This window comes from Rhinatrema bivittatum, chromosome 4, assembly GCF_901001135.1.
Source record: "Rhinatrema bivittatum chromosome 4, aRhiBiv1.1, whole genome shotgun sequence".
Classification (NCBI taxonomy): domain Eukaryota; kingdom Metazoa; phylum Chordata; class Amphibia; order Gymnophiona; family Rhinatrematidae; genus Rhinatrema; species Rhinatrema bivittatum.
This window is the reverse complement of record NC_042618.1, coordinates 172292173-172312564: the sequence shown is the minus strand read 5'-3', so window position 1 is coordinate 172312564 and position 20392 is coordinate 172292173. Positions and strand designations below refer to the sequence as shown.

Genomic DNA, 20392 nt, shown 5'->3' with positions numbered 1-20392 from the left:
CCACACTGACTTCTTACTTTTCCTGTACTTGTATATAAAGGGAACTGGTCCATTGTTATGGTTTTATTTGTATCTTTACCCCCCTGGCTCTCTTTATTTAAAAATGTGGAAAAGACAGTTAGAGCTTTTAATGCTTTCTTAGCTCTTCTTTTGGCCATATGATTCCTTTCCATGTTGACACTGCCTGCTCTGTGGAGGCTGGTGTGCCATGCAATTTCTGTTAATGTAAGTATGCCTTGGGTGTGAAAAAGTTGGGAGTGATGATACTCCTCTGTAACTCACAGTCCTGTGAGGTGGGGGTAATACCCCACTGTTAACTCCCAGTTGCAGATGATACAAAATTGTTCAGAGTAGTTAAATCACAAGCAGATTGTGATAAATTGCAGGAAGACCTTGTGAGACTGGAAAATTGGGCATCAAAATGGCAGATGAAATTTAATGTGGACAAGTGCAAGGTGATGCATATAGGGAAAAATAACCCATGCTATAATTACACAATGTTAGGTTCCATATTAGGTGCTACTACCCAAGAAAGAGATCTAGGCGTCATAGTGGATAACACATTGAAATCATCGGTTCAGTGTGCTGCGGCAGTCAAAAAAGCAAACAGAATATTGGGAATTATTAGAAAGGGAATGGTGAATAAAACGGAAAATGTCATAATGCCTCTGTATCGCTCCATGGTGAGACCACACCTTGAATACTGTGTACAATTCTGGTTGCCGCATCTCAAAAAAGATATAATTGCGATGGAGAAGGTACAGAGAAGGGCGACCAAAATGATAAAGGGAATGGAACAGCTCCCCTATGAGGAAAGACTAAAGAGGTTAGGACTTTTCAGCTTGAAGAAGAGACTGCTGAGGGGGGATATAATAGAGGTGTTTAAAATCATGAGAGGCCTAGAACGGGTAGATGTGAATCGGTTTTTTACTCTTTCGGATAATAGAAAGACTAGGGGGCACTCCATGAAGTTAGCATGTGGCACATTTAAAACTAATCGGAGAAAGTTCTTTTTCACTCAACGCACAATTAAACTCTGGAATTTGTTGCCAGAAGATGTGGTTAGTGCAGTTAGTATAGCTGTGTTTAAAAAAGGATTGGATAAGTTCTTGGAGGAGAAGTCCATTACCTGCTATTAATTAAGTTGACTTAGATAATAACCACCACTATTACTAGCAACTGTAACATGGAATAGACTTAGTTTTTGGGTACTTGCCAGGTTCTTATGGCCTGGATTGGCCAATGTTGGAAACAGGATGCTGGGCTTGATGGACTCTTGGTCTGACCCAGTATGGCATGTTCTTATGTTCTTATAAGTAATAGTACTCCTTTATAACTCCCAGCCCTATGAGGGGAGAGTAATACTCATAAGAACTGCCATACTATGTCAGTCCAAGACGCCATCAAGCCCAGTATTGTATTTCTATCAGTGGCCAATCCAAGTCTCAAGTACTTGTTAGGATCTCAAATAATAGATTCCATGCTGCTTATGCCCAGGGATAAGCAGTGGCTTTCTCCAAGTCTACCTGGTTAATAACGGTTTATGAACTTTTCCTCCAGGAACTTGTCCAAACCTTTTTTAAACCCAGCCATCCTAATTACGGTACCTTTACCAGTCCTCTGACAATGAATTCCAGAGCTTAATTGTGTACTGAGTGAAAAAATGTTTTCTCTGATTTTTTTTAAATGCTACTTCAGCCAGCCAACCCAGTTAAGACACATGGGTTTATGCTGTCTTACCAGAAGAAGGAGATAGAGAACAACAGATTTCCTGAAACCACCATTTATAGGAAGCTGGGCTGACCTCAGCCTGCTAGTATTCTCTGTCTCCAGCAGATGGTAAACAGGCATATCATACAGTGTGAACATGCCTGGCCTAGGCTGGGTGAAAGAGTGGGCTACTTCTGGAGTGACAATCTTTCAGGCTGATTCTCTCCCGGCTGAGCATAAGTTAATTGATGGGAGCTAGCTGCTCCTGGTGCATCAGTCTTTCAGGCTGTTCCTCTCCCAGTTGAGTAAAGCCTGAAACCAGGGAGCTTCCAGGCAGGGCCGATGGAAGCACTAGGCGAGCTAGGCCTGGGCCTAGGATGCCGACCATTAGGGGGTGCTGCCGCCACTCGCAAACTAATGAGGCAGGTTGAGGTGGCCGCTTCAGGCGACTGAATTTTTAAGGGGCAAAAAGTACCTTCAAAATTCTGCCCAGATCCCGCCTCACTCTGCCCCCCCCCCCCCCCCCCCGTCGCGTCACCCCAACAGGTCGTTCCTATGATTCTAGAGTTTGAGTCAATACCCCAATGGCCATTCCCTTTTTCTCATCGACGAATAGATGGAATGGTTTCATTACATCTGGCAATCCTAGGGCAGGAGTTTCAATCAGGGCATCTTTCAGTTGTTGTAAGCTTGTTAATTCATTGGTTTCTCATTGAAAAGGCTGAGATTCTGCCTCCTTGCCCCGCAGCTTGTCGTACAGGGATTGGGCAATAACAGCATAGTTAGCAATCCACAGCCTACAATATCCTGCAGCTCCAAGGAACGCTCGGAGCTCTTTCTTGCAAGTGGGTACAGGTTGATCTCTTATAGAACTGGTGCGAGAAACTCCCAGACAACGGGTTCCTCCACGTATTTGGAAGCCTAAATACTCTACTTCCAATTCACAGATTTGCGCTTTCTTTTTACTTGCACGATACCCTTTTGAGTACAACGTCTTTAGCAGCTGAAGAGTGGATACCGCACATTCGAGGTACGTCTCTCGAAACAACAGAAGGTCATCCACGTATTGTATGACTGGCCCATACTTTACTTGATACATCTTTAAATCTTTTGCCAGTTGCTCACCGAACAGCGTAGGTGAGTGCCTAAACCCTTGAGGCAACCGTGTCCATGTGTACTGCTGCTTTACTCCAGTATCTGCATCTTCCCATGTGAAAGCAAAAATCTTTTGACATTCCTCTGCCACCGGGACGGAGAAGAAGGCATCTTTGAGATCAATGACACTGTACCACTTTGATGCAGGAGAGACTTGAGCCAAGATTGAATATGAATTTGGCACGAGGGCTACTAGATCTTCTACTTGACTATTCACTTTCCGTAGGTCTTGTACTGGTCGATAATCATCAGATCCAGGTTTCTTTACGGGCAACAAAGGGGTGTTCCAAGCAGATCGGATTCGTCGGAGAATGCCCAAGTCGTACAGTCTCTGCAGATGTATCTGGATTCCTTGCCTGGCCATATATGGAATGGGGTATTGAGGTTGATTAATCACCTGTGCATTCTGTTTCATCTCTATCCATATGGGGGTAGCGTCGATAGCTATTCCTCCCGGGTTCTGTTCGGACCATACTTGGGGTACACTATCCATCAGTTGTCTTCGTTTTTCGTTGAGGGGGGTGTTGTTTTCATATCGATGTTCGATGGTTCGTTCGACTATGGGAAGATGTAGTCTCCATTCTTCTTGGAGGGGACAGATGAGTATCACTGGATGGTCCCCGAAGGAGGCTTTAACTTCCCCTGTTGGTTGAAATCTCAATGTGGTCTGAGGCTTACACAGCAGGTTCCATCCGATAAGGGATACCATGGTCCCGCCTACTTGTATACTTCATTCTTTCTGCAGAGGGGCAGTGAGTACCTGACCTGAGGCACCCACTATAGAAACAGTCTCTTTCGTCGGGGGGGCCGATTGGTGCAGTCATGACAGATCGTTGGCCTCTGAGTCCAACAGGCCCCTGATTTTTGTTGTGTTACCTCGTGGATCTCCACCAGAGGGTCAGTGGGGATTCTTCCCTCCCGGTCTCTTCAGGCTGTATGCTCCTTGTCGCCTCCCCCGCCATCTGCCAGTGGGGGTTGTCCGATCTCCTTCCTCCTCGGCCCCTTTGTGTCGGTGCAGGTCCATTTTTGTCGTTAGTATTCACTGCAGGGCTCCCGTATTTCTTTTGCCATTCTTCACAGTCTCTCTTCCAATGGCCTTCATTTTTGCAGTACGCACACTGATTCTTTCCCAAAGGGGGTCTTGTTCCCCCTCCTCTTCGCGGTCTGCCATTGTCTTGGCTCCTTCCCGTCCGCGTGTCCTCGAGAGCGGCGGCTAACAGTCACTTTCTCCTTCATGTCTCTACTTGCTTCTCTCTTTTCTCTTCCACTTCTCTATTTCCACATACCTGGTCTGCTATAGCTTTTAACTGGCTGAGGCTCATGCCCTCAAAGCCTTCGGCCTTCTGCAGCTTCTTTCGGATGTCGGGTCTCTATTATTAAGTTCCTGGTTGCAGGGACGGGCCCTTTTCTTCTCTTCCTGATCCCTGTTCCCATACATCTCAAAATACGATGAAAAGATCACAGTCCATCTGGAAATTGAATAGGTGACCTGCGCCTGGAGGCAAATCAGTTCTGACGAGGCTGAGAAGCTGCAAAACATTGCTTCCTTCATACTTGTAAGTTTGGCATTGGGTTAATTCAATAAAGTCAACCTGGATCTGCAGGCAAGGATCCAGGGGGGGCGCTTTAGGTGTGCAGGAGTGATGATCAAACCCTTGGAAGCCTTGTATCAATTACATTGCAAACACTAAGAACATATGGTAATAGCCAGAGCCCAGCCCCCACCAGTGGTAAAAGAACATAATTGCAATATATATATATATATATATATATATATATATGTGTGTGTGTGTGTGTGTGGGCCACTACTTTATCATTTGGGCCGACTCATATTTGCTCTTGTTCCTAATCTTGCATAGTGGCCCCTTCTCTTGCCCACAACTTCCAATAATCCTTATCTTGCGCCTGCCACTGAATCAAAATTTTTAATATTAAGTCTTTGTTTTCTCCGTTTTTGTTTTTTTTTGTTTTGTTTTTTTTTTTTTACAAACGGCATCCTGTAATTCCCACAGTCAGCGCTGCACATGCTTGGCTGTCTTATCTTGCCAGTTCCTTAAAACAGGGAGTAGCTCTGCATATTTAACTACTGCTAGCCAAAGAAGCAACAAGAAAAACTTTAACAAAGAACCCATTCTTAATCATTTCTCTAAATTTCCCAGAGACAGCTTCAAAATAAACTGCGTCAGCAAAAGAGAGTTCATACTTTATCATGCGTTCCAATGTAACTTTTAAATAACAGATAATATATAGGAGACAAGTAAGAACAATAATTAACATGGTATTAGAGAATAGAAAGATAAGCATAGGGAGGACACTGGGATAGAAGATATGAGAAAACTGAAAGCTTCTGATTAACAACGCCAGCATTGAAACGCACAGCCATATTGAATGCACTACGCACTGGCTCAACGTCTTTTTTTTTTTTTTTCTCTGGCTCGATTCCCTCCTCTCTCCTGTAATTATCTCTGCCGTTAACCCTTAACTGCCATCAAGTTCTAAACTTCAACACCAGTAAATGCATTCTCCAGCAATCAAATCAGTATTTTAACTTAACACTGTAAATTAATTTGTTGTATAGTAGTCTTGTGCAGCATCTGTAAACCAAAATCTCTCCTTATTAGGGTTTAAAACAATTAAAAACAAAGAATCCCTGGTACATGTGCTTGCAATTCACAGATAGCAGTTACATACATTACAATCCTTAATTAATAATGGGGACTTCCAGTTCCCCATTTTGTGCGCCTGAGCCACCATTACGAGGGCGGCTCCCTCCACTAACTTCTTTGCCCACGACGGAGGATTTTCAATAACTGCAATCCAAGCAGTTATGTACGGTATATCCTCAGGGCAACCCGGATTCCCTTCTTCACTAACTATTTTCTGGACCCTCGTGGCCGTTTGGAAATCGAAAGTTCCTACCGGAGGCAAATTTACACACAAACTGGGCCACCTATGGGTACATCGTTGAATCATTCCGGGTTTAGTACATTTATGTCTATCGAACACTTCCCTATAGTGTTCCGTCATGACTTTTAATGGAGTCGAACCGCCCCCTCCCATCAGGATAGAATTCACAGACAAAGGAGGGAAGGGAAGACGGATAGGTAAGGGGTCCGTACCCGTCAGACACAAAAGGGTCACAATCGCCCTGACTAGGACGCGGTCAGCCCGGCCTAGAACTGCGAGGCCATTCACTCTCTTTCACACAACAAGAAACCTATTCCCACTATCGTATGCGTTACTTCTTTTTCCTCTTTTTATGCGCGTGGCTTTCGGAATGCAATTCCTACCAAACCACCGCTTGGGGTGTGATCAAAGCCCCCTCGGTCCCCTCACGGATGGACCGGTTATTTGCTACTCTTTTAGCTATTCTTCACTTTTCCCATCATTCCCATAATACTCGCCTGCAGGGTTCTTCCGAACGTCATGAAAGCCTTCTTCCCGGATCACCAGCCCAAAGGTCTCAGAGGATCTCCGTGGAATGACCCCCTCAGATACCTGATCACTGAACTCAGCGGTGGCCACTCACCAGGCAAGTCTGGGGGATCACTCCGCCACAAAATCCCCTGGACCAACTGGGGGGCTAAAATAGCGTCCCCGGTACCTCCTGGCTGAGGCTCGCCAAATGTAACCGTCTCTTTTTTAGTCAGTAAGGAGGTCCAGACAACTGATCCGTAAAGATAGACTTTTATTGCCAGCAAGATGCAGCTAAGACAAAGGCTCAGTACAACTGCATGCCCCTCCCCTTCAGGAGCAGACTCTTATGCACTTTACAGTTCTTATCTTTTACACATGCGTTCTAAGCATTGCTGAGCAAGCATATTCCGGCTGAAGGGGCTACTGACCCCCTCCCTAGACACCCTGGAACTTTCGTGAAACTTCTCCCATGTTCTGCAGGAGAGGCTGCTGGGACTTGCAGTTCTGGAAAGGAATTCGCGAGTCTGCAGTAGTACAGCCCATCACATAATACATCCATTGTTCTAATCTAGGTTACAGCAGTGAAAGCTTATCAGAGAATAAGAACAGCGAAGCCAAAAAAATGAAAATGTGCAATGTGCTGACAGAGAGTTTCTCAATGTCCTAATTACAGCTGTATTGCAGACTGTAAGTAAACCCGTCATGAAGCAGGGAATTCTGGTACATGAAGTCCTTTGTCAGGTTGAAGCGTTCAGACCCCTTCACCCCCAAGACTCACGAAAACACCCGGTGGTCCAGTGGGGGGCCCAGGAGCGATCTGAAGCACCCAGGCCGTCAGCTGCCACTAGCCAAAATGGTGCCTGTGGCCTTTAGCCCCTACCAGGTGTTTTCATGAGTCTTAGGGGGGCTCAGGAGGGTGGGTTATTTTATTTAAATTTGGGTGGGTGGCGCAAGGGATGGGGGAGTGGCGGCATGTGGTCCTCGCCCCTGAAGTCAGAGCTGTGACTGGAGGCAGAGTGGGGCGGCGCAAGACAGAAGGTGGCTAGGGTGCCTAATCCCCTTGCATTGGTCTTGCTTCCAGGGATAGCTTCCTGGATCATGGGAGGTTGACTGTGGTTTTCCTGACCAGTAAAATGCCAAATTTTTTTGCCTCTTTCTTTCTCTCTCATACCTTAATTCCCGTTATACTGACTGTCATCTCTCCCCCTCTGAATGGGTGACTTTCTCCTTTTGGGGTGAGGTGCCCTGCTTAGCTGCTGTGTCCTGGCTGTGAAGTTTATTTTAAAAAATAAATGAGAATGAAAGTAGCCATTTGGAAGCTGCGTTCGGCAAGGGGGAAGTTCAGGCAATCACCAGGAGCCAGGGTGTCCATGACAGTTTCTGCATGAAGCCTGGGAATGATTTTTTTCCCGTCGATAGCAGGGATGAATTAGCCATGCTGTCCTGGGATCTGTCAATCAGGTCCGGGAGGCGGAGCTTGATAAAGCAGAGGATAGATCTTTGTTCCCTCTGCGGCTGCGCGTGGGTTCCCGCGCAGGAAGTACAGATTCTCCTCAGTCTGTTCTTTCCGCGCGCGGGATCGCACGCGGAGCCAACACTCTCCTCAGAATGTCAAAATCGGGCTTCAAGCGCTGCCGCTGTGGTAAGGTGATGTCGGTCACGGATGGCCATGACCGGTGTTACCGATGCCTCGGCGGTAGCCATGATGTCCCGAACTGCGAATTCTGCTCCAAAATGTCTCCCAGAGCCAAGCGACAGCGAGCGTATCACTTACAAGAACTTCTAAGTACCTCAGACCCCTCTGAGGTACACTCTTCACCGGGCCCGGTGAAAAAGTTGAAGTATTCCGCTCCAAGGCCGGCGTTGTCGGCCACCACACGCCCCAGTGACAAGAAGGTAGGAAAACAGGGCTCTGTTTTTCCCAAAAAACACGGAGCGCCCAGTATTTCGAGCAGAGACTCGAAGTGTGGCCTATCGCCAAACAAGCGCGCAGACATGGCGCACAAAGAAGTACATAAGACGGCGCCGGAAACTCCACGGAGTGAGTCGACGCAGAAGATGGCGCCGAGTCCGAGGGCGCGGACACTCACGGCGCCGAAGATACGTCATGAGGCGGCGCCGAGTGCAACGGCGCCGATCTCCAAACACCGTACGGCGCCGGGATCAGGCCACCAGGCCAAGATGAAATCGGCCCACCATAGAGCTCCGAAGCAGACGGCGCCGAAGACATCTACTTACTCGGCGCAGGGGAAATCCGACCACGCGCCGTCTCTTTCGGCGCTGTCTAAGACGCCAGCGCCGACAAGGGCGCAGGAGATATCGGAGCCGTCGACGGTACAGGAATCACTGGCAACCATACCAGCACAAGAGACGTCGGCGCCGACAACGGCGCGGGAACCAGGCTCCAGGGCTGATTCACCAGGAACATCAGCTCCAAAGAAGGTACCAATGCCATCGGCCTCACACAAGACAGGAGTACATAAGAAGAGAACCTCCGAGTTGGGGTCAAAACCACGTCCAAAGAAGCGACCACTCACTGCCTCACCTGACTCTTCCTACAAAAGTGACAGAGAATCAGGGAAGAACTTGACAGGCCCAGAGGGACGGTTTGTCACAGAACATACGGAAAAACGTCCGGAATGGTACTCCCTCTCAAAACATCATAGGGAGCATTCCCACAAGCGTAGTAGGAAATCGCCTTCCAGAGAATCTAGGGCCTACAAGAGGCAGTCTTCACATGACTCAAATACCTCAAAAACGAGACATGCTACGCAGGGACGAGAAGCTCACCATCGACGCAGACAGGACAGGGCGGTCAGCCCGTCCACCTCCAGATCATCCAAACGATCCAGGTCACGGAGATCACATTCCCCTATTTATGTGACTTCCTCTCAGGCATCTTCTCCATCCAAGACCTCCAGCACACCAAAGGGTGCGACTAGACCTAGTACAAGCCACCATAGACCAGAGATGTCAAAAGCCACCAAAGATGCGTTCTGGCAACTATCCCAATCCTTGGCGGGATTTTATAGCACATTGGAATCATCATTCAAGTTGGGGAAGGATTCCAGGAATACACAACCGGAATCGGAAGACACACCCCCATCGCCTGACAGGGATGATACACCAACCTCGCCTGATCGGGATACTCCTCAACCCTCTCCACATCATTGGACCTCACCAGAACACTTCCAATCACCGACTGAATCCCCCACTTCATCCACGGGGTATCCCTCGGATGTTCCAGACACTCAACCGGAACCATACTCTCCCCCGGAGGACTTGTCATATCCTCGCTTTTTAGAAAAGATGGCGAACATCCTCCATTTACAATTTCTAAAGGAACCTGACCCTAGAGCAGAGACCCTAGGACTGTTAAAAATTTTTGATGTACCGGGGGAACCCACCACCCTTCCGCCTCATGATCTCCTGCACAAACTCATGTTAAAGTCATGGGAAACTCCCTTCTCTCTGCAGGCCGTATCTAGGAAATCAGATATTAAGTTCCGTATAAAGAAGGAAGCTCCGTACGCGCTCCCTCAACTGCCTCACGAGTCCGTAGTGGTGGAATCGGCAATGCAGCGCTTTAGAAAACAAAAGCTTCATGCCACATATCCCCCCAATAAGGACCTTAAGTACCTAGACGAAATTGGGAGGAAAATCTATCAAAATTCAATGCTCACTACTCGTATCATCCACCACCAATTTTACATGATTCAATACATGTACGAGTGCATACAGGCCACTAAAGGATTCCTCTCCACAACAGCGGAGAAATTACCACAAACACTTCATGATATGGAGGAATGCTCAAGGCATCTCCTACGTTCCATGTACGAGGGAATGGAGACTTCAGCAAGAGCGTCGGCCACAGCCATAGCGGCGCGGAGAACCGCGTGGCTACGTTCCAGTTCTATTAGAGAGGATGTGCATGAAAAACTCGCTAACCTTCCATGCACAGGAGAACACCTTTTCGGCACCAAACTACAGGAGACGGTGGGAAAACTAAAGGAAGACGCATTAGCGGTACAGTCGCTGCAATCGCACCAACCTTACCAGTCTTCCAGACGGGGCTACCCATACCCTCGCAGATCGTCATATGGACGTCGTCCATATCGCTCTTATCAAGGATATCGTGCTCAACCGTATTCTACATACCAGAGACCACAATCTAGCCAACACACAGCTCAAATTCCACGAAGGGGTAAACAACGGGCGCCCCGTCAACAAACCCAGACACAACCGGCGGCAGCTAAGCCGGTTCAATCTTTTTGAATCTAATGCCACCACCACATCCATCACTACCGCCGGGACGAATCCAAGCTCGTCTACAAGTGTGGGAACATATAACATCAGACCAATGGGTTCTCGACATTGTACGTCAGGGGTATCATCTACATTTTCAGTCAAAGCCTCACCTTCCACAATTCACCTCTCCAAACCAGCTGCGGTCTCACCCACAGCTTCAACAGGAGATATCCCTCCTTTGTCAAGCAAAGGCCATAGCACTTCTTCCCAAGAACTTTCACAACCAAGGTTTCTATTCCCCATACTTCCTCATCCCAAAGAAATCAGGCGGCCTACGTCCGATCTTGGATCTACGCGAACTCAACAAATTTCTGGTAAAGGAAAAATTCAAAATGGTATCCCTGAAGTCAATCCTTCCACTCTTGCAGACCAACGACTGGATGTGTTCAATCGACCTGAAGGATGCATACACCCACATTCCAATGCACCCCTCTTCCTGGCGTTACCTATGCTTTCGTTACCAGCACAATCATTACCAGTACAGAGTACTCCCCTTTGGGTTATCAGCTGCACCCAGAGTGTTCACCAAGTGCATGGTAGTGGTGGTGGCTCACCTCAGACTACAGGGAATGACAATCTTCCCTTATTTGGACGATTGGCTAGTAGTAGCTCCGACCCGAGAACTGCTCAACTCTCACCTACATCTCATCCTGCAATGCTTGCAACAATTGAGGTTGGTAGTCAACTTCCAGAAGTCTCACTTACAACCGACGCAACAACTCCAATTTATAAGAGCATATCTGGACACTACGCGAACCAGAGCATATCTACCGCAGGACAGACAACTTCAGTTACGACAGCTCTTACTGAAGTTACACACGAAGCGGAGAACATCAGCACGCCAGGTACTAGTAATACTCGGCCACATGGCGGCAGCCAATTTCCTTGTTCCGAATACCAAATTACACATGAGAAGATTACAGTGGGGACTCAAACGACAGTGGAAACAGCATTCGCAGCCTCTCACTCAGTCAATCCTCTTAACAAGGGAAATGCTCAGGGACATAGCTTGGTGGCTCCTTCCATCCACCCTAGTGAAGGGAGCTCTCTTTCGACAGCCTATACACAACACAGTCCTCACGACAGACGCTTCCCGAAAGGGCTGGGGAGCACATCTAGAGGTATACGAGACGCAGGGATTATGGACGTTAGCAGAACAATCCCTACAGATCAACTTACTGGAGCTGCGAGCAATTCGACTGGCGTTGCAAGCATTCCAGACATTCTTGCGTGGCCGCAGACTCATGGTATATACGGACAATCAAGTGGCAATGTTCTATATAAACAAACAAGGGGGCTCAGGCTCCTGGATCCTGTGCAGAGAAACACTACAGATTTTCCACCTAGCTCAAAAACAGAGCATCCATCTTCAGGCTACGTATCTGCCAGGAATAGCAAACACAAGAGCGGACAAATTAAGTCGTATATTTCATCCCCACGAATGGTCCCTCAATGGGGAAGTAATTCTCCACATATTCAACAAGTGGGGAACTCCGACAATAGACCTGTTTGCTACGGAACACAACACGCAGCTTCCCAAGTTCTGTTCCATCCATCCCAGCAGGCTCAGGATAGCACAGGACGCTTTTCTGATCACGTGGTCTTCAGGCCTACTATATGCCTTTCCACCGATCCCTCTGATCACCAGGACCATACAAAAGTGCATAGCAGACAGGGCACAAATGATACTCATCGCCCCAGCTTGGCCACGCCAACCATGGTACAGTTACCTCCTTCGCCTTTCCGTGGACGATCCGATCAGACTTCCGAATCGTCCAGACCTTCTACTTCAGGAGCAAGGAACGCTGCTCCATCCGCTACACTCCTCCCTCCATTTGACAGCCTGGAGGCTGACAGGTGGTTGCTAACACAACAAGAAGTTTCTCAGAGGGCTCAGCTCATACTTCTCGAATCCAGGAAACCCTCCACTAGACTGAACTATAGTTACAAGTGGAAGAGATATACCTCATGGTGTCTTTTGAACCAGGTTTCTCCCGTGGATTGCACACCTCAACAATTACTGGATTATCTGCACACCCTATACGAAGCGGGCTTAGCAACAGCATCCATTCGAGTCCATCTGAGCGCTATTGCAGCCTACCATAGGCCAGTTAATAATGTAACAATAGCGGCTCATCCTCTTCTTGCTCGATTTCTCAAAGGCATGCTCCACATTAGACCACCGTACAAGAAGCCGGCAGTTCCATGGAACATCAACATAGTATTAGAACAACTTATGCGTTCTCCATTCGAACCCATGGAATCCGCACACTTAAAATACCTAACCTGGAAAGTAGTATTTCTTGTCGCAGTCACTTCAACGAGACGTGTAAGCGAACTACAGGCATTGGTTCATTATGAACCATACCTACAGTTTTTCCATCAGAAGGTAGTACTAAGGACGCATCCCTCCTTCCTGCCAAAGGTCGTGTCACAATTTCATATTAATCAAACTATTGACTTACCAACCTTTTTTCCAAAGCCGCATGCCAATGAACGCGAGTCATTACTGCATACCCTAGATTGTAAGAGAGCATTAGCTTATTACAGAAATAGAACAGCTGCTGCTTCACGACCATCTCAACTATTTTTGTCCTTTGACCCTAAAGGGCCTGGACTTCCGGTCACAAAGCGGACCATTTCGAGCTGGATTATCCAATGCATCCAGTTCTGCTATAACAAACAGAACTTACCATTACTTCCAAAACCTAAGGCTCACCAGGTGCGGGCCCTATCCACCACGTGGGCTCACCTCAGGAATATTCAGCCCATAGATATATGCAAGGCGGCGACTTGGACATCGCTTCACACTTTCACAGCACATTACTGCTTGGATCAACAAGCTTCGGCGGATACGATGCTAGGTCAGATAATCCTACAATCCGCAACAGCTCAGACAAAGTGATTGCCACAACCATTTCACGTTCAAAAAAAAAAAAAAAAAAAAGATACACTGAACGTGATTGGGAGCTTGGAACTCCCAGGACAGCATGGCTAATTCATCCCTGCTATCGACGGGAAAAAACAAGTTTGCTTACCGTAAACGTTGTTTCCGTAGATAGCAGGATGAATTAGCCATGCTGACCCACCCTCCTCCCTGGCAATCAACTGTTTTTCGATCTACCACTGCTTAATCACAGACTGAGGAGAATCTGTACTTCCTGCGCGGGAACCCACGCGCAGCCGCAGAGGGAACAAAGATCTATCCTCTGCTTTATCAAGCTCCGCCTCCCGGACCTGATTGACAGATCCCAGGACAGCATGGCTAATTCATCCTGCTATCTACGGAAACAACGTTTACGGTAAGCAAACTTGTTTTTACTCTATCGGGGGGAGGCTTGACAGGGCTGCTGGAGCGCGGCAAAAGCAACATTTTCTTACACCTACGGCACTGCTGCATAGGAGCAAGGGACCCTGCTTTGATCAGCAGTGCCGCAAGGTGGAAAGAAGAGCAGATGGCTGGGAACCACTGCTCCAGTTGGGTCTTCAGGGCCGGTCCTCCAATGTTTTCCTGACAGTGTGCTATCAGCCGTTGTAGGAATGGCAGCCATTGTGAGAGTTGCATGATGTGAAGGTAGGCATTATGATACCACTTCTGTACCGGTGGTTCCTTCGGAGGGACCGGATGCCAGCGGGACCTTCTGGGCGGGGCGGGGGGGGGGGGGGGTAGTGTGTGAGAGAGTTACACCCTGGACTTTCTTGTGCTTTATCACACCCTTTTTGGTATTCCTGAGACTTTTGTTAGTAAAGAAGGTGGCAGGGCAGGTGACACTGGATCAACTTTCTCCAAGGACAAGCAGGATGGTAGTCCTCACACATGAGTGACATCGTTAGATGAGCCCAATGCAGAAAATGTATGTCAAACCCGGGGGAGGCAGATGGGGGGTTGTAAAAAAAAAAACAACCCAACCTCAAACCCACCCCAACCTTCAAATTTAATTCATTGCAAACCCCTCCCCCCCAAGACTTACCGAAAGGCCCTGGGATGGGGCCTGAAACCCGGGGGGGGGGGGGGGGCAGACAGGGTTTAAAAAAAAAAACAACCCCAACCCTTCAAATTTAATTCATTGCAACCCCCCCAAAACTTGCCGAAATTCCCTGGTGGTCCAGCGGGGTTCCGGGAGCAATCTCCCGCTCTCAGGCCGTCGGCTGCCAGTAATCAAAATGGCACCGATGGCCCTTTGCCCTTACCATGTGACAGCCTATCCGTGCCATTGGCCGGCCTCTGTCACATGGTGGGAGCAATGGTGGCTCCTATCATGTGACAGAGGCCGGCCAATGGCACAGATAGCCTGTCACATGGTAAGGGCAAAGGGCCATCGGTGCCATTTTGATTACTGGCAGCCGACGGCCCGAGAGCGGGAGATTGCTTCCGGGACCACCAGGGAATTTCGGCAAGTTTTGGGGGGGTTGCAATGAAATAAATTTGAAGGATTGGGTGGGTTTGGGGTTGTTTTTTTTTTTTTTTACAACCCCCCCGTCTGCTCCCCCGGGTTTCGGTAAGTCTTGGGGGTTGTAATGAATTAAATTTATTTATTTATTTATTTAAGAACTTTTATATACCGATGTTCATGTACTGGAACATATCACGTCGGTTTACATAGAACCTAAGTTTGAAATTACATTGAAGGTGTAATTTGAAGGGTTGGGGTGGGTTTTGGGGTTTGTTTTTTTCTTACAGCCCCCCCCCCCCCCACTGCACATCCACCTATAACTAGGGCTTATTTTTGGAACAGGGCTTATATTTCAAGCCCACTCGGGGAAACATGGTATTACCAGGCTTTAATGTGCGTGTGCTCAGATAAGGGGAAAACCAGTTTTTTTGTGTCCTTACCGTGTGGAGGGGAGAGAGTGAGATCTGTAGGACAGACAATGACACTATGTATATCTACCACTGTAAGATGGGCACTTTCAACCCACGCCCAAATATACATGAAAGTTCAGCAGTTTTGAAAATCCCTAAAACTTGATATCTCCAGACTTGCTGCTCTTCAGGACTAGCAGTAAAGTTACATGGATAACACACTGATGTGCACCATGGTCAGTTTTTCTAAAATTCGGAGTTACGTGTATAACTCTTGGCCCTGCCCAGGAACGCCCATGTCCTGCCCCTTTTCCACCCCCTTGTTCTTGACACGTGTACTTTGTGGCTTCCTAAAATTTGTGTTGCTCGTGCGTAGCCCACATACACATGTATGGGGCCATATTTGCCCAAGCAGTGCTTTTAAAATCTACGTGTTAGCTGGATAAGTCTAAGACAGTTATTTGGCTGTCCTATATTTAGGTAGATAAACTTATTTGGCTAACTGTAAGATAGATAAATATATTCAGTGGCATGTTGGAGTCGCATTAACCGTGTGTATGTTTATTGAATAAGGGTATTGTCTCCAGGTAGACGGCTACTACCTGGAGACAATACCCTTATTCAATAAACATACACACGGTTAATGCGACTCCAACATGTAGTAGCCGTCTACCTGGAGACAATACCCTTATTCAATAAACATACACACGGTTAATGCAACTCCAACATTGCTCTAAGCTACAACGGCAAGAGGAAATGTGGAAAAAAGGATTTGTATTCACAAAATAACTGGAGAGTAGCTTGCTTGTTATGGCGGTTACTACCCCAGACCAAATAAGCCTGATACTTCACTTTCAATGCATATCCAGCATAGCTCTCTGCTTCAACGGCAGGGGAGAAAGACTGATACTTCATGCATATCCAGCATAGCTCTCTGCTTCAACGGCAGGGGAGAAAGTCTGAAACTTCACTTTCAATGCATATCCAACATAGCTCTCTGCTGCAATGGCAGGGGGGAATGAAGTAAAGTGGATCCATATACAGACAATAACCAACAAGGTCCAAATTACATAGTCTGGGTAAACAAATAAGCATAGATATTTCATTTAGATGCAGTTCCAACACTGCTCTCTACATTAATGGTGGGGGTGGAAGGGAAATAGAACCAAAAGGTTATAAAGGGCCAAGAGTAACAGAAGTATGAGAGAAAAAAAAGTGTGAAAGCTTGCTGGGCAGATTGGATGGGCCGTCTGGTCTTCTGCCGTCATTTCTATGTTTCTATGACGGCACTGCTGAATATTTTGGCCAAGTTAGCTGGATAAGATTATCTGGCTGACTTGCTCAGTTGGATAGTGGCTGAATATTGGCCTGTGCTCCAAATCAGATTATCAAGTCTGATATGCAGGCATCTTGTAACAATATAGTTTCAGTGCTGGATTACCAAATAGGCACATGCCTAAGGGCCTCCCAAGGTTGTCTATAATATAGTCAATATAACAGTCAATCTGTAGGGGAAGAGGACCTCCAAAATCTTGGTTCTGGGGGCCCAGAGGGTCTCTTTATTATGTACATCTGTGTTCACTTGACAGCTATATAGAAATGATTATACTGTATTGGTGTACAACAAAGCCAAATTTCTTTGTTTTTCCCAAAATTTATATTGAAGCCAATGAGAGGTCAACTTAAAAAATGAAAATAGGTATGTGTGAGACAAAGAGATGTATATGGAAAGACAAAGGCGATTAAGGCTATGGTAGCTGATGGAAGCATTGATTGACTGTTGAAAATTCATTTTGTGGGATTCATGTCCAGTCTGACTTGGAAATCAACTTTTTAAATACATATATATTTTCTCCCTTATACAGGTTACTGGCACATGCTTCCACCTAGAAAATGGCAAGCTGTCTGCAAAAAGTGAGATATTTAGCTGGATTTCAGTGCCCAGTGGGAGGCCTGTCTGTTGGTAAACCTCAGGTGCTATGCCACCAGTCAGATGTCTATCTCTCTATTGGCAGCAAGTTTTTGTACATGTACGACAAGGAAGAGAAACTAGTGAAGGTAAAGATCCATTTGTAGTCCATTCTAAAATGTAAATTGATGCTTTAGAGTTTCTTGTTAGGTAAAGGGAAGCTTTGTTCTTATATTTTATTTTTTTTATTTAAAGTTCTTCTATATTTTCCACAATATTCAGTGCGGAGTACAGTAAAAACATACATATTCAATAAAACAGTCAGACATAAAACAATCTACTGAAATAATAAAAACAAGCCTCAGAATCAATCATTTTCTCCATGAACCTTTACAAACAGTAATGTTTTTACCTATTTTCGAAAAATTTTACTTCCTCTGCACTCAGGCAGTCCAATCCACACAGGTGGATTATGCACTCCTACCAGCAGATGGAGAAAACTGACTCACTGACGTCACCGACATATAGCTCTGCCCTGACATCAGCCCACCAGTATTCTCCATCTCCAGTAGATGGTGGACATATTTGTGCCCTCTCCCCCAATAGCTACTGGCCCAATTGTGCGTTTGGCCAGGGAGGACCAAGCTCAGGAAAAAGAAAGGAGGGGAGGTGATAGGGATCTCTTTTCCCTACTGGGTTATTTTCTTCCCCTCATCCCTCACACCTCCGGTGAGTTATTGGAGAGTGGAGGTGAGTGGCGCCAGTCAGCATTTAGGGCAGCATTCGCTCCTAGACCCTGCAATGCAGGTCCTGGTGGGTGGCTGCTTGGAGGATGACTAGGCTGCTGCAAAATGCAATTAGACTGTGGTGAACGTTTTTTCCCTGCGTGCTCGGGCGCACATTCGAGAACGCACAATGGGACCATTGCCTAGAGCAGGGGTGGGCAATTCCGGTCCTCGAGGGCTGCAAACCAGTCGGGTTTTCAGGATATCCTTAATGAATATGCATGAGAGAGACCTGCATACACACTGCCTCAGTTGTATGCAAATCTATTTCATGCATATTCATTAGGGGTATCCTGAAAACCCGACTGGTTTGCAGCCCTCGAGGACCGGTCTTGCCCACCCCTGGCCTAGAGTCTGCGCGCATGTACGCTTGCGTGTATGTGCTCAAGTCTGTGGCCTAGACTTGAGCACATAATTGTGTGGGTACATCTGCGTGTGCATTGGTGTGAGTGCAAGAGACCACAATGACAGGAAAAGAACTGTTTGGTGAAAGATAATGCTGCTGGGGACTAAAAAGTCTAAGCGGCTTTCTGTTTGTGTGGCTTGCCACATAAGGGCAATCCAGCTGTTGCTCTCACTTCGCCTATGCCAGCACTGTCTGGAGGCTAAAGGCAATTTGCCTCCTAAGGATTTGGCCGCCATTGGGTCATCTCCCCTACCGATGGAGGACTCTGTGGGGGGGGGGGGGGGGCAGAAGGTGATACAATGGACAGTTCCCCTCCTCCCTTGTTTCTGATGGGAGGGACGTCCTTGGGGTAGAGCTGGGAAAGCACCATGTTCGGTCCTGTGGGTTCCAGTATGGATTTAGCCTCCTTCTCCGGGGTAGAGTTTTTCCAGAGGATAAAGGGTATACAGCGGAGGCTAAGCAGCCCTGTAAGAATGGAATGCATCATAGGTCTTCCCCCTTGGCATCTAAGTTGGGCAAGTGCCATAAAGAGGCTGTTCCTGGTGAGGTGGAGGAGGATGAGGATCATGAACTGTTGGATGATTCAGATTCCACACCTCTGAAAGAGGGTGACATTCCACCTGACTTGAAGCCACAAAAGACTCTACTCAGTTTCTTTCACAAGGATGAATTACCAGGTCTGTTGACTCAGACACTAAAAATGCTCAGAGTAGACGGGCATGATGCTATGGGAGAACAAAAGAAAGATCCCATTTTGGTTACCTTGCACAAAGCATCCTATTTCTTTCCAGTCCTGGAACCAGTACAGGAGTTAATTGACATTGAATGAAACTCTCTGGAAGCAAATTTTAAAGGTGGGCGTTCCTTGGCGTGCCTGTACCCCTTGGATTTGAAGCCAAGAGAGCAGTTGCGATTCCTGAAGGTTGATACCTCGGTGTGCACGGTCACGAAGTGAACCATCATCCCAGCTGAAGGGGGAGTAGCTCTGAAGGATGTCCAGGATACAAGGATTGAGGCTATCCTCAAGCAAGCGTTTGAAGTGATGGCATTGAATTTGCAAATAGCTTTGTGCTGCTGCTTGGTGGCACAAGCAGGTTTGCATCTCTCTCAGGAAGCTCAAGGAATGGGCGCCAATAGCAGGCTGCGATGGAGCCATGAACCGCATTTTTAGCGGCTATGACTTGGAGCAAATGGATGCTAAAGATGTAGCTTCCATGTTGGTGGCAAGATACCTACTGTGGCTGCGGAACTGGTCAGCAGATATGATTTCTAAGTTGAATTTGGCAGGGTTATGCTTTAAGGGTTCTCTTCTTCAGGAGTGAGTTGGAGAAGATGGTGAATAGATGGAGTGAATCCAAGATTCCATGATTGCCATAGGGAAAGAAAGCGGCGTTGCGTTCTTTTAGGGCGAGAGGCCACTCTACGGACTTGTGTTGTTTTCACTCTTACAGAGGTGCGGTGACTCAGAAGTTGCATCCCTTCGGTGTTCTGCTCATGGACCCCTGGGCCAAGGGAGAGTGGGCTCCACCTGTGGGGAGGAGCCCTACAGGCCCTCACCATCGGCAGTGAGGCTGGAGGGAAGCAGAGACCCCGCTGGAGCTTTACCACTATCAGCCAATGTTCCCCTCAGGTTGAGCCCTTGGGTACTGGGGCTGGCTGGACTTATGTGGGGTCTCTGGAAGTCCCAGTGGAGTGGTGACGCTGGCTGGAGCCAGGTGCAGGGTCAGAGCAGTCAGCAGTTCTGGGGTTGGGGTTCTGGCAAGGGTTGAAGCTGGCGGTGAATCTTGCGGTCGGTGTCCAGGCCAGGGACGTGGCAGGCGGAGAATCTCATGGTCAATTATCCGGGCAATGGTCATGGCAGGCGACAAGTCTCATGGTCGGTTATCCAGGCAAGGGTC

At 47.4% G+C, this 20392-nt stretch overlaps 1 protein-coding gene across 3 annotated transcripts in view; it reads left to right on the top strand.

The window, feature by feature from the left end:
- FAAP100 (FA core complex associated protein 100) overlaps nucleotides 1-20392 on the top strand; it is a 105519-nt gene that overhangs the window by 14502 nt on the left and 70625 nt on the right. For all 3 annotated transcript variants that reach the window (XM_029599229.1, XM_029599230.1, XM_029599231.1), the window contains one exon: nucleotides 17260-17452. In XM_029599229.1, the coding sequence (XP_029455089.1) occupies nucleotides 17288-17452 (165 nt within the window). In that variant the 5' untranslated portion in view covers nucleotides 17260-17287. The remainder of the gene's footprint in view (nucleotides 1-17259; nucleotides 17453-20392) is intronic.